This window comes from Phoenix dactylifera, chromosome 5 (assembly GCF_051530095.1).
Source record: "Phoenix dactylifera cultivar Ajwa chromosome 5, Ajwa_hap1_PhDact_Kaust_v1.1, whole genome shotgun sequence".
NCBI classification, from domain to species: domain Eukaryota; kingdom Viridiplantae; phylum Streptophyta; class Magnoliopsida; order Arecales; family Arecaceae; genus Phoenix; species Phoenix dactylifera.
In genome coordinates, this window is record NC_143194.1 from 23,533,654 (window position 1) to 23,547,544 (window position 13,891).

General features: G+C 39.9%; 1 protein-coding gene across 2 annotated transcripts; it reads right to left on the minus strand.

Moving 5' to 3' along the window:
- Positions 1-122: 122 nt before the first annotated feature.
- Positions 123-8,551, minus strand: LOC103718292 (DEAD-box ATP-dependent RNA helicase 53-like). Of its 2 annotated transcripts, none has more exons than XM_008807035.6 (8): positions 8,130-8,551; positions 6,726-6,853; positions 3,644-4,055; positions 3,409-3,507; positions 1,834-2,058; positions 1,585-1,746; positions 777-1,309; positions 123-398 (listed from the first exon to the last, which is right to left on the minus strand). In XM_008807035.6, the coding sequence occupies exons 1-7, from the start codon at positions 8,496-8,498 to the stop codon at positions 821-823; spliced, it is 1,884 nt and encodes a 627-aa protein (XP_008805257.3). In that variant the 5' UTR covers positions 8,499-8,551; the 3' UTR covers positions 123-398; positions 777-820. The 2 variants fall into 2 exon arrangements, with proteins under 2 accessions (XP_008805257.3, XP_008805258.3); XM_008807036.6 differs by having other exon boundaries at positions 123-518; positions 8,130-8,519.
- Between the last annotated feature and the right edge of the window lie 5,340 nt (positions 8,552-13,891).

Here is a 13,891-nt window from a genome sequence, read left to right on the forward strand (position 1 = left end):
ACTGGCATCCCTCTTAATCATCAGTAACTCAAACTGATATTTGCTGATAGGATTCCTTGCCTCTAGAAAAGCCACTGGATTAATCATGAAAGAAAGGGAAATTGGAAGAAAACCAAGACAGATTAAAAAAAAAGCCAATTTGCAATGTGTAATGTGAAGCACTTTGTAACATTAACATCATTCCAGATTGCTCGATATACACGAACAGCTTCAATACAATGTTTTTTTTTTTTTTTGTTAAATATCCTTCTAGCAGTAGCAACGGTTGATGGCATGAAAATCCTATGACTTCAAGAGGACCACCAGATGGATCCCAGCGGACATGAACAGCAATGCTATCACTCTTCTGCTTGACCTTGTAATGACATCAAAAAGACTACCGAATGGCACTTGAATCCCTGAAAGTGGAAGAATATTATAAGGCAGAAGCACCAGTGCAGCCAGCTTCTTTAGGATGGTTTAAATGTCCTTAATCTTGTATGCCTATGGGTTCATGGAAAAGATTTGGAACCCAATGACTGCCAAATTCAAAATATATGAAACAAGTCAGAGGAAATCTGTAGATATCTAGAAACTTAACAGCACAACTGTAAGATCTTCATAGTAAAGAAAATACTAAGAACCCATTTCTCAAAGAAAATAACAAAAAATCTGCCTGAGAATCAATCAGCCAGCTCACAAAAGATGAATAGAATTGAAAGGACGTGGAATGACAGATTTTCATATGCATATTGATGCTTTGAAATGTAGTGTACTTGTTACAGTTCATCATGTACCTGGCACATAAGCTGTCAGAAAATGAGACGAGTCTGGATCCCATTTAATAGAGATCCTTGAACAAATCAACTATCTGATCAAAATTTTCATTAGTGCTTCCAGAATTGAATGATCGTTTACTTCTGCTCTTACGCTTATTATAGGTCCTGTCTGAGGAATTTGATTTTGCCTCACCATAACCATTTGGAAGTGTAGTCTTTGAGGGCCACTGCAAGCTTTCTAGACCTGTGATCCTTTCATTCCGATGGTCATCTTGAAAGTCATCATACTCGAGAAACTGCTTTCTTCTGGTCCGAGCTTGACGAGCATGCTGGGAATTAGAACGACCAGAAAAATAGTTCTTTCTAGAGCTTTCATAGCCTCTAAATGATGGATTAGATACTTGATATCTTCCATAATTTCCATATCGGCGGCCGGAAAAATTGTCTTGACGCTGATATTTCTTTTGTACTGAATCATGCTCATCATAAAGGCTCCCTTCCCCATCTGAATATTCTATTCTGCTACCAACACCACCGGTGATTCCATGCAACTGTTCAAAAAAAAATGATAAGCAGTCAGCACTGAGATGGCTTACAAGGAACTAGGGACCCAGTAATGCCCTGGAAAACAAGTACCCAGTGTACCTATACAACTGGGTTGCTGATTTTCCTGTGAAGAATGATTGTGGAACAGAAACAGGTAATCTTAAAAAGCATAGAACTACCGAACTGAAAATCTTAAGCATAAAACAGGTAAACTTATATATCATGTTGTAGACAATAATGATGAAATTAAATAATCTAGATTCTTAGGATAATAAGAGACCTCTTCAAATTTGCAGCATAGATCCTGCTCAATAGTTCTGACTGCACGCTGCTGGCTTCGAGTGAAAATAAGAACAGCAGTCCCCTTTTTCCCAGCACGACCAGTCCGACCAGATCTATGAAGGAAAATCTCTGAAGTATTTGGCATTTCAAAATGAATAACCTGACAATATGACTGAGGATTAGCATTCTAGACAACACAACCAGATTTAAACAAAATCATTTGCTTGAAAATCACAGGCTGCAGTACCAGGTCAACATTTGGAATATCAAGACCACGTGCAGCAACATCAGTAGCAACCAGCACATTAAACTGTCCATCACGGAAAGCAGCAAGAGTTTTATCCCTTTGAAATTGCTGCATGTTCCCATGCAATGGTCTGCTTCCAATGATTCTTGCCATGGACCTTGAAAGTGATTCAGCATCCTTTTTTGTCTTTGTAAAAATTATACTTTTACCTCGTTGTGCATACCTCTATAACATTAAATAATAGATTCAAATGGTAGCAATAGAAAAATAAAAACTAAAGTAGAATCAGGTTAATGGAACCATTTTGGCACTAATCACAGAAAGAAGGTACAACAAAGTCACTGATCAAGGTATATGAAGGAGAATCGTCAAATAGAAGGAATTATAAAGTCAGGAAAAAAGTTGAAAGAAAGTACTAGTTTATATATGTCAAATAATATAACTAAATGAGAACATATAATATATCTTAATGATACAAAACAACTAATTTACAACTCAAAGGCAGCAAGTAGATCTCGTTATTCATAATGAGAATCAGTAAACATACTTAGCAACAACGTGTTGGGACTTCATTTCATTTGACTAGCTCAAGTCTTTTTAGATGAACTCACAGCTCCCTGTATCAAAAGTTATTTTAATCCTTTGTATAGACTGCTTGCAAGTCTAGGGGCATCCTAATGGATTTTCGTTCTTGAGCTTATTGCGACCAATAAGGTAGACCTCTCTACCACCCAACTGGAATATAGGTTTTATGGCAGGGCCTCGCTTACCTTTATTTGCCAAGCCTAGCAAGTTGTCTCTAGTTTGTCCAAAAGGTTGAAATAAGGCTAACAAGCAGTCCTAAAATCTACTCAATCCTTCCATGGAGCCTTTTCAACTTAAAGATACTCCTGTAGCCAACCCCAAATATGATGGGAAAAGGCTTTATATAAACTAAGCTTAATGTTCCCACCTTAATTTAAGCCCATAGCTCCCCCCTCCTTTTCGCCTTCCCCAATTACAAGATAACTATACTTTTGCACGTGCTACACAGTGATTGTGAAGACCAAGGGTCATGATAAAGAGGAAGCCTGGGAGTTGGAGCAAATAAATCAAGGAGCTTTTTCTTTTTTAAAAGAGAGCAAGTCCCTGTGAAAGGGGAACTACAATTAATCAACTAATCGGGAATTTTCTTTAGAGAAAGAGAATACCCCATGGAAAAGTAAACAATACATATATAGAATAAAATATAGTTGAGGGTCTCTGATATCGGGAAAAGAAGGCCTGCAGAGGGCTCCGATATCCGAAAAATATAAAATAGGTAGAGTCCAAACAGTGAAGTCGAAAATAGTAAGACAAATGAAATGGACAGGGCAACCAACCTATTTGTATTTTATCTCCTTGAAATATTTTCCTTTCTTCATGGCATACAAACACCCAAGCTTTCTTACTTTCTTTTAACAAAAGGCTTATAATATAATTCTTCAGATAATTCTTAATTTTGTACTTTCTCCAACCTTTAGCAAGTCTTTGAGAATTGTAAGAGCACTGCTTTCTACGCTTACAAGTACCTCTCCTTAAGATAGCTTTACTTACAGAGATCAAAGTTGGCAGAAGATTATGCTTATTAGGAGTTGTTGTTGCAATAGAATAGAGAGAGATACCCTCAGCTAACTTCTGATCAGAGTCACCAACCTGCACGTCAAAGAAAACTTTAAAAGTGTAAAGTTGTTTTATGGAGTGTAGAGATAATTGATTGGCATGATAAATAAAACAAGCATATTATGTGTTAAAGGACAGAGAAAGAAATGAGGCACAAAGGGTAACACACCAGATCAATTACAAAAGGATCTTTCAGGTACTTTCTTGAGAGACCATTGACCCATGAAGGCATTGTTGCAGAGAACAGCATACATTGCTTCCTTGAAGGTAAATAACTTAAAATGCATTCAACATCCTCTTGAAATCCAATAGCCAACATCTGATCAGCCTCATCCAACACAACAAACTTGACTTCAGAGAGATCTAAGGCACCCCTTTGAACTAAGTCGATAATTCTTCCAGGTGTCCCAACAACAACATCCATACCAAATCCCAGAGCTCGCACCTGATTCATGATTGGTATTCCTCCATAGAGACATGTGCTGCTCAAGCTTGGAGCAGACGCTTTAAACTCCCGTTGCACCTGGCGTGCAAGTTCCCGTGTAGGTGCTAATATTAGAGCAGAAGGGACTTGTTTTCTCCTATAATTCAAAGGCACAAAACAGTAAGAATTTTTTTTTTAAAGACAGCCACAAGCAAGCATAGTGAATTTTCCAAATGTTTATGACATAAATCAATTGCAGAACCATAAGAACTCACAGAAATTACAGGCTAGATATCAACAATTTATTAATATCCCATAGAAGAATAAGGGAAAACATAAGATAGACAAGTGCCTCCTAATCACTACAGGCTTTGAAGAATAGAGATAAATGACCTTTTGCTCCAAAATATAGACAAAATATACAAGCAAAGAGCAATTTGTTCATATGTTTCAGGATATATTATGACCACCCGCTTAAATGAAGTACCCACATCATCTGCTGAAATGCAATTGTATCTTCATTATGCATTGCATACTGAAAGTATGATGACTGAAACACACAGACATTGGTTGTAAGAGATGTATATATATATATATATATATATATATATATATATATATATATATATATATATATATATATATATATATATATATATATATATATATATATATGTAATTTGTTACGCATGGCTTTCACCAATAGGGGCATTAACTCCTCGTTAGTTGCTAATTTGGAAACTTTGGGTTATGAGTTTGACTCCCCTCCATGGGAATTTTTGCCAAAAAAAAAATCTTCAGAAAATCAGTTTCATGCACGTGCACATTCACATGAGCCACAGGCCAAAAGATGAACTTCATGCATCACAATATCCATGTGATATTATCATTGAGTTGTTTTTTCTAAACCATTGTTTGACTGGCCCCACACTTTAGAGAGAGCTCTCTCTTGAAACCCTTGTTTCCCTAAGGAGAACTGCCAAATGTTTATTTTTAAAATCCATCACTTGGCAGATATTGGCTTGGATCATACCCTAGTGCAGGGTAATTTTAATAATATGCTAGCCTTGGACATTGGTTGGACCGAAGCCTGCCAGAAACCAGGCTTAAGTTTCATGCAGGTATGAATATGCCAATCACTTTATTACTACATACCCTTGCTTAAGGCTAGGCTTCAAATCTGAACATGCTTTGTTTAAGTTTTCCACACTTACTCTGGTTTTCCTGAAGTTACTTGCATCAGCATTGATGATTTGAAAATATGTGATTTCGGAATTGGTGTGGAAGTATTGTACCAATGTTGCTCTTGAGGAGTCTTGCAAGCAAGCACACTGAGGGGAGGGCTAGGTAGAAGCAGATCTGCATGATTAATTCATGCATAAACCGCTCTAGGAAACAAAATTTTGAACAATAGTGATTACTAATTGTTACTTGCAGCACAATACAAATATGTGTCACTAACCTTAAGAATTGCAAATAGCACAGGTGATACTTGGAGGCAAGGTTTTTAAGTCCTGGTGGAACAGGCGGCGTCCCGGTCATCCCGTCCCATTCCTATGAGAAAAAGGGACCGGCATGGGGTCAGGACTCCGAAACCCATCCATGTGGGGAGAGACAAAGAAAGAGAAAAGAAAAAAAAGAAGAAAAGATGAAGAAAAAGAAAGTAAAGAAGGAAGCAAGGAAAGAGAAAGAGAAGAAAAAATAAAGAAATAAAGAAAGGGTTAAGAAAAGAAAGAAAAAGGATAGGAAAGAAAGGAAGGTAGAAGAAAAAGAAAGAAAGAGAGGAAGGAAAGAAAGAACAAAAAGAAACAAAGAAAGAAAGATGAAAAAGAAAGAAAGAAGGAAAGAAAGGAAACAAGGGGAGAGAGACGGAGAATATCTATTGGGATGCATGACCGGAACTGTTGCCGGGACAGGATGGGGCAGTGGCGTTCTGTTCCATGGAGAAACCAGGACACCCCCGTCCCACCAGATTTAAAACCTTAGACGTATCTATGACAAAAGATTAACAACTCATTTATAACAAATAATTATTGTTGGATAGTTAGAAAAGAGAAATAATATCAAACCTAAAGCTTACTTCCTAATTTTCTATTAGGAGTTTAAGTCTATTTTTGGTACTGCATATTGCCTTTCTAAGTACCAAAAGGGTATCATAAAGACACACAATCTGCCTCTGAACTTTCTGAGTCTTTAATTTTTCAGCAGTGAAACTATAGACAGCTACAAAGATTGTAACAGTTTTTAACGCATACGAATTCCTGGGCAGAGAAATTTTGTGAGGAACATATGGGAAATAATGGAGGATAATCTAAGAGATGAAACTCTAAACCCAAATTGATGTAGGAGTATAAGAAGACAGGGATCCCTTGAAAAGAAGAAACTCATTCTTTAATGTACACTGAGTTTTTTGACATGCTTGTCTCCAACCTTTAAATTTTCCAAGAAATTCTCTAAACAAATCTTTTTAAGAAAAATTCCATTTGATTCTGCATCATATTTTTGTGCAGTTTTCAATATTCAATTTCATGCCTTAGATGATTTCATTTATTAAGGATATCATATATTTTGTACTTCAATACTACACCATATTGTTGGGATCATATTCCAACATATCTCACGATTAAATTAAAAATGCCCCTTTAGTGTGCTAAATCACATACACCTACGCAACAAATCTCATGGTTCTATTTCAGAATTTTGAAGAAGGGAACTCAAAATCAAATTGCTCATACCATTTGCTCACTTACTTACAAGCAAAAACACATGCATATATAATTTGATATCTTCGAGCAAAAGCAAAGTAATAATTAGGACAGAAATGAACCTGTGGTGATTCTGATGTCGAATAATATTATCCAAGATGGGAATGCCAAAGGCTAGGGTTTTCCCTGAACCAGTAATAGCTCTTCCAATCATATCTCGACCTTCCATAGCTGGCTCCAAGACAGCTCTCTACACTCAGTAGCAGTATTTTACTTATATCAATAAATCCATTTAACAGAGAGAAGATTGTTTCAAATATCTAGAAAGCTAAAAGAAAGCCACATGCTTTTCATCAAATATCCGAACATGCAAAATTATGACTTGCGCAATATATTTTTGTGTATTATTATCCTACTACCCATGACCTTAGACAATCCAATAAGATCCCACAGCTTGGACTTAACATAGGAGTCTGGTCATATAAGAACAAGCAAGAAAAACAACACGATGAAGAAACCCTCGAGAGAGCGGACAAGTCCTATCACCACAATTCACAAGCTCTCTAATTTATTGGGAAAATTGAAGCAGTGTAATGACCTAATGTACTTTTATAAGTCAACATCCTAAGATTTTTATCAAACTCAAACACCAAATATTGGACCTCTACTCGTTGCATCCAGCCACTGAACAACCACCGGCAACACCACTATATACAGTCCAGCATAAGTACATTAGCTAAAGAGAAAGATGGCAACAAAAAATAACCTCCAAAAGCAACCATTCCAGGTCCAAACTATTCTCCATCTCCAATGCACCCAAAAACTTTTTTAAACAACCAGATCCCAGAAACTCCCAAATCTGGGCCCTAGAACCCATATTATTAGCAAACTAGTGATGTGATACATATTTGTAATCATCATCCATGCTCCAATGTTGATATAACACGATCTTTGAGGCATTCTGAGTCCATTGCTGAACTAGGTTTTCATTATACTGTGGAAGAAAAATGTCTCTTGAAGAATGGAAATTTAAAAACTTCCCAGAACGTACTAAAATTCATTTTCACTGAACTATAATCCTGTTTCATTTAAATACTAGTTCCTGATGGATTGAAGGGCATTACATGCAACAATTTCTAAGATGATCCTATCATATGCAGGACTGAGTTAAACTATTTAATACAGTGCTCACCAACGGTACGGTCAGAAGGTCTTTCGCCCCGAAATTGATACCTAAAGTTCAAATAGTATAGCGGTCTAAACTTCCTTTCAATTATAGATAATTCTGATGGAAAAAAACGAGAAGAAATTTCACATGTAATAATTAGGAAATAAAAAAGAAGAAATCTCCATTTAACTTCTAATGGTCTTCGCTTTCTAATTCACATATCCCCTTCTTTCTCTTCATATAGTAGACACTATTTTGAAGCTTAAGACAAAAAACTTCTGACTAAAACCTAAAATCCAAACGCATTAAATTCCATCAAAAAGATAACTTTTTGCCATGAGAAACGGATAGCGTTTACCTGAATGGGAAAGAGCTCGGTGATTCCCCGACGAGAGAGCGCGGAGACGATCTGTTCAGAGATGCCGAGCTTCGAGATATCGAGGTTGGCGGAGGCATCGGCCGTCCTCGCCTCCTCGGCGAGGCGCATCGCCGCGCGAGCGGAAAGGAGCGGCTTTCGAGAAGAGGCGGCACTAGGGTTTCTAGAGATGGAGATGGAGCGGAGAGAGGAGGCTTCAGGGCTTCTTTTGAGAGGGATTGAGAAAGTGGAGGAGGGGAGAGGAAAGAAGAGGAGAGCCATTGCTGTTCGACTTCTCGTCAGGGGTTCGCAGCCGCAGAGCGGGGTGTCTTCCAACGGATAACGAAGACACACACACACACACATACACATATATAGCACTAGGGCATATCTAGCCGAAATATCTTGGGAGCCAGGGCGCCTTAATATCAGGGAGCTAACACCTCAGCCTTTGAAACCGTTATAACGTCATAAAAGGCGTTATGTTAGAACCTCGCTATCCTTACTCCTCCGTTATCTTATCCTAGGCGAAGGAGACTCGACGAACATAGAGCTAGTTCTACTCTTACCTCCGCATGTATTCTAAGGGGAGCGGTGGCTCTTGGATTTCGTATCCTGAACGACGTATTCACGTATAACCAAGTTTATATTCTTTTTATACAACCACGACTCATATTGACTGTGCATAAGTAAAGTCAACAAAAAAAATGATGAAGAAAATAGAATAGATTTATGATTTTTTTCTAAAAAATTCATTCCAGGTGTTGTGCAACAAAGAAGACAATCGCTATTTGTCTCCTGATAGATATTGTTGCTGGAAATTAGACCTGGGGGCGACCGTCGGCTGAGAAGAAGGAGCTTCGGTGCAGAAATAGCGGGTGGCGGTCTGTTGGCGAGCGGCGTCCTCTGGAAGACCTGCAAAAAGCCGGTGGTCGGGGTTTCCGGCGCCGGCCCTCCGATGCTTAAGTCAGAGGGGGCTAATGTGTAAAAGGAGGAAGGAAATATATCTCCTGAGTTTCAGAGTCCAACCTCCTCTAAGGAGGAGGGGTTTTCCTTTTATAGAGGGATACAGGTATACCGGTGATGTAGCGAGGCGAACGGATTACCACCATGATTGAGCACGTCGTCCGAATTAATGCACGATCGTGCGAATTATTGTGTTGCCGTAGGAGATCAGGCCGGAGCCAGTGAATCGTCGTGGCTGATCGGACGTAGCCGAGTGAGTCAGCTGTTTGCCGTGAAGGGCTTGAGATCCGTAGATGGTATTAATTGTTGAGTGAACCGGAGATCAGCAGAGGCCATGCGCATTAATTGTTGAGTGAACCAGAGATCAGCAGGGGCCATGCGCATTAATTGTTGATGGCGGTGGCTGGGCATAGCCCCGGGTCGAGCTGCAGAACGATGTGACTGTAGTAGGTGGACGGTAAGGTCGGGCTTCCGAAGTCAAGCTTCCGAGGAAGATCTGGCCGAGGTTGAGTGCTTGGATGGGGCGTCTCGGAGTCGAGCGCCTGGTCGGACGCCGGGCCCGGCTGCTTGTCTTAAGGTCGGGCGTTTTCAGGTCGAGCGTCTTCAGGCATGTGATGGTCATGCGCCCATGTATTCCGAGATGACTTGCTTTTCCCCCAACAGATATGAATGGCCTGAACGAAGCTACATTTTCTTAAAAGCCAGTGTATGCTCCGAAGCAGCAAGTGCTCGTCGTCATATCTATGCTAGCCTTGAATCCATTTAATTACTATAGCAGAATCTCCTTCAAGATATATGCATGCTCTCTGTACCTATTCGTAAGTGTACAATTGTTGGTCGATGGAGGAATGTGTATATCAAACTGACCAGAAGCTGCACACCATGTGAGACAAAAAGGCATGTATTGCCTACTTAAGATGCATGTATCATCCTGTGTTGAAAGTGCAACCACAAATTTGTCATTATGTATCAGATATTAAGAATATGTGTAGCGATAAGTTACGAATGCACACGTGTACTAAACTTGCATGAAGCTTGTCAAGGGACAAAGATGCGGGAATCTATGTGCATATCAGACCATAAAGATATTTGCATACACCGTGTGATCTGTGTGTCCTGCACTTTGAGAATGCATATCACTTTTTCTATACTGTACAATCAATCAGAGAGAGAAGTAATGCTTAATTTGGTGGAAAGGCATGAGTTCCACTCCATGATCGTTGATTAGTGAGAAAAACTAAATTATTCCAAAACAACCTGCGGGCGCCCGATGAGGAGGCGCCCGACCGGAAAGCACCCGACCTTCGGGCGACCGACCAGAAGACGCCCGACTCGGAGGCGCCCAACCTAAAGGCGACTAGCTTAGCTCGACGCCCGGCCAGATGCTGGACTCCGAGATGCCCCGTCATAGTATAAGACCTCGGTCTAATCTCCTTTGGGAGCCTAGTTTCAAAAGTCCAACCTCACCGCTCACCTACTAATGTCACGCCCTTCCGCAGCTCAATCGGAGACCATACCCTGCTTTGCCGTCAACAATTAATGCGCATGACCTGTTCTGATCTCCGGTTCACTCAACCATTAAAGCGTATGGCCTCTGCTGATCTCCGGTTCAATCAACCATTAAAGCGTATGGCCTCTGCTGATCTCCGATTCACTCAACCATTAAAGCGTATGGCCTCTGCTGATCTCCGGTTTACTCAACAATTAATGCGCGTGTTATCTACATATCTCAAGCCCTCCACGGCAGGCAGTTGAACTACTCCGCCACGTCCGATCTGCCACGACGACTCACTGGCTCCGGTCTGATCTCCCACGATACTGTATTAATGTACACGATCGTGTTCAATTATGACCAAAAAAGAATCATTCGCCCCATCACTTCACAGGTAATACAATACCCCTCTATAAAAGGAGAATCCCTCCACCTTAGAGGGGGTTGGACTCAAAAAACTCAGAAAAGCATATCTCCTTTCTCCCCTTACACATTAGCCCCCTCTGACTTAAGCATCGGAGGACCGGTGCCGGAAACCCCGGCCACCGGCTTCTCGCAGGTCCTCCGGAGGACGCCGCCCGCCGACGGACCGCCTCCTCCTGCCGTTCCAGCACCGGAGCTCCTCCCTCTCAGCCGACGGTCGCCTCCGGGTCCAATTTCCAGTAACAAGTCCGATTCAAAAATTGTGGTTTTCTTAGCCAATGCTGATGGAGTAGAGGACATGCCGGGAAAAAGAGGAGGCAGGAAAATAGGGACAATTGACTAACAAATCTAGAGGAAACAAATCCTAAGGATAGAGTTTATTTAACGATATACACTTTTCAACAATTTCAGATGGACAAAAAATATGGTGTGCAAATCTCCAGCCGCTGCGATATTTCTATCCCACCTCGTTGCCTGTAGATGGTCAATGATGCCAAGTGTGACCATGGTTGTGGGATCTTTTCTTGCACTATCCTTCTCCGTCATGATTAAGATAAGTAAGCATGATTTACTTGGGCCAAAAAGAGAAGATTAAGGACATAAGAAATCTCTAAAAGAGATGACGGAAAAATTAGAGTGAGAGAGAGAGAGAGAGAGAGTTTGAACATTATAACATTTCCACCGAATAAATCATGATTTTCTCTATCCATTCCTTGGATTATAGGATGACGATGTCTCATTCATATCCAGGTAGATATGACCAAGGATCAATGCGATACGCAGGAGCGAAAATTTGGACAAAAATGCAAAATCAAATAATATGACTTTTTCCTGCAAAATTATTTTTATATTTTTTTTGGACAAAATTAATAAATTTGGTTAGTCTTTTTATGTTTTTTATTTTTTTAAGGGAGAGGGTGCGGAAAAAATCTATCTACACTCTTTTTTTTATTTTTCTAGAAATAAACTATGCAACTTAGAACTTTTGATTGCTAACTAGAGGGTTGTGACCCTTCGAGACATCTCTTTTATGCTTTAAACAACTGGGAGTAGACAATAATTTAGCACGTGTCATCATAATATTTAAACATGAATTATCTTGTTAATACTCTAACACCCGGGTTTTATAGGCAATTGTCCCCCTCCTATAGCCCTTTGAATTTAAAATACCCATGTTGTCACTCTTCTCTCACATTTGAAGCGTCCTCCCTTCTCCTCCATACTTCCCACCTTCTCCTCGTTCTTTTGAGGCAAACCTTCTCCTCTTTTTCACCTATTCTACTTTGAATGCTACCACATCTTGATACTATGACAATTTGATGTCTAATATCAGCTTTTACTTCGGATGATATAGCTGTAAAGATTCATAATCAAATCTAAGATTGTTGTTGGCCCCTCTTAATCGAATTTATCATTATTATTTCCTTTTCTGATCTCTCTTTATTAGCTTGGATCTCATTAGCTATCCATATTCTCTCTCAAGTGCATTGCAAGTACTCGTCTTTGGTCCCATGTACAATAGCAAAAGATTCATCATGAAAGTCCTTTCTCTTCTAATCTCTCCGCTAATAAAGAGAATAATATAATTTAAAATAAAGATTATATTTATCAATTAAAGTTGGTAACTAAGCCTTTCTTTTTATCTTTGGTTGGTGTACAAGTCATCTTCTTAAATAAAATATTTGTTACCTTCTTCCAACATCCATGATTAAAGAGATCAAATCCGACCATCAAATGTTTCCTCTCACAAACAAACAACCTACGTAATTAAAACGCAAAAGTTCCAAAACATGCAGGCCCCACACTCCTCCAAGAAACAAATAAAAAAGAGAAAAAGTAGAGAAAAGGCCGCGAACCGACCTGCAATTAGCATCCCATTCATATCTCATCAGTCATCATCGAGCATGGGGGCGGACCGTCCGCCAGCTGCCATTCCCAACTAAAAAGCGGGCGTTAAGAAACCCCGCTCGGGCCCTTCTCACCCGCCACCTAACCCTATTATTCGTCCCCCGATGTCGCTGCCCCAGATCAACACTCAAATCCGTTACCTTCACTTCGGTCATTGTAAGCCTCCTTTCACCCCCACCCCAATGGCTCAACAGTGACGCACGGATTTTTTTTTTTTTTTTTTTTTGGTAAACCGGCCGCCCACACTGATCTCACGTGAATATTTTATTGTAGAGTCAAAAGACAAAATATTTTACAGCGGTGGAAAGAAAGGTACACGGTGGGTCTAAAAAATCTTTCAAGAATGATGAGCAGCAGAAGAGGCGATCCAGTCAACGGCTCTGTTCGTTCGAAACATGTAACCAATCTGAAAAATAGTACATTTCTGTAGCAACCGTCTGACGTCCTCTAGAAGTGGATGGTCGAAGATCTCTGGCTCTTTCTGTAGAATCTACTCTACCACTTCCACTAAGTTTCCCTCCAGGATGACGCACTAGGCTTTCAGAATACGCCTCACATAGGAGACACCCTTTCATGCTGCCCTGAGCTTTTTTTACCTTTAGAATAGATGACTCGAAGGTGCATCGCCTACCGGCCCCAATCACCCTACACTCATGATCCCTAATCACAAAGGCAATATCCGTGCCTTTTTTACCAGTGGACAGACTGCTATTAAAGTTCACCTTAAGGCAGCCAGAAGGTGGGGGCTTCTAAGATGTGAGAACATACCTAGGCACTATAGTAGTAGAAGAAAAATTCCAAATGTCTCTTGCTAATTCAGATGAAGTAGTTATAATAGCTTCGAATATCTTACTAGTTTGACCAGTAGCTCTATCCATCATAATTTTTAGAGAGGCCTTCTACTTTTAAAAATTCTGCCATTCTTGTCCAATTAAATATGATTGGTTAAATAGGCACCAACAATGCCCCAAGCAGC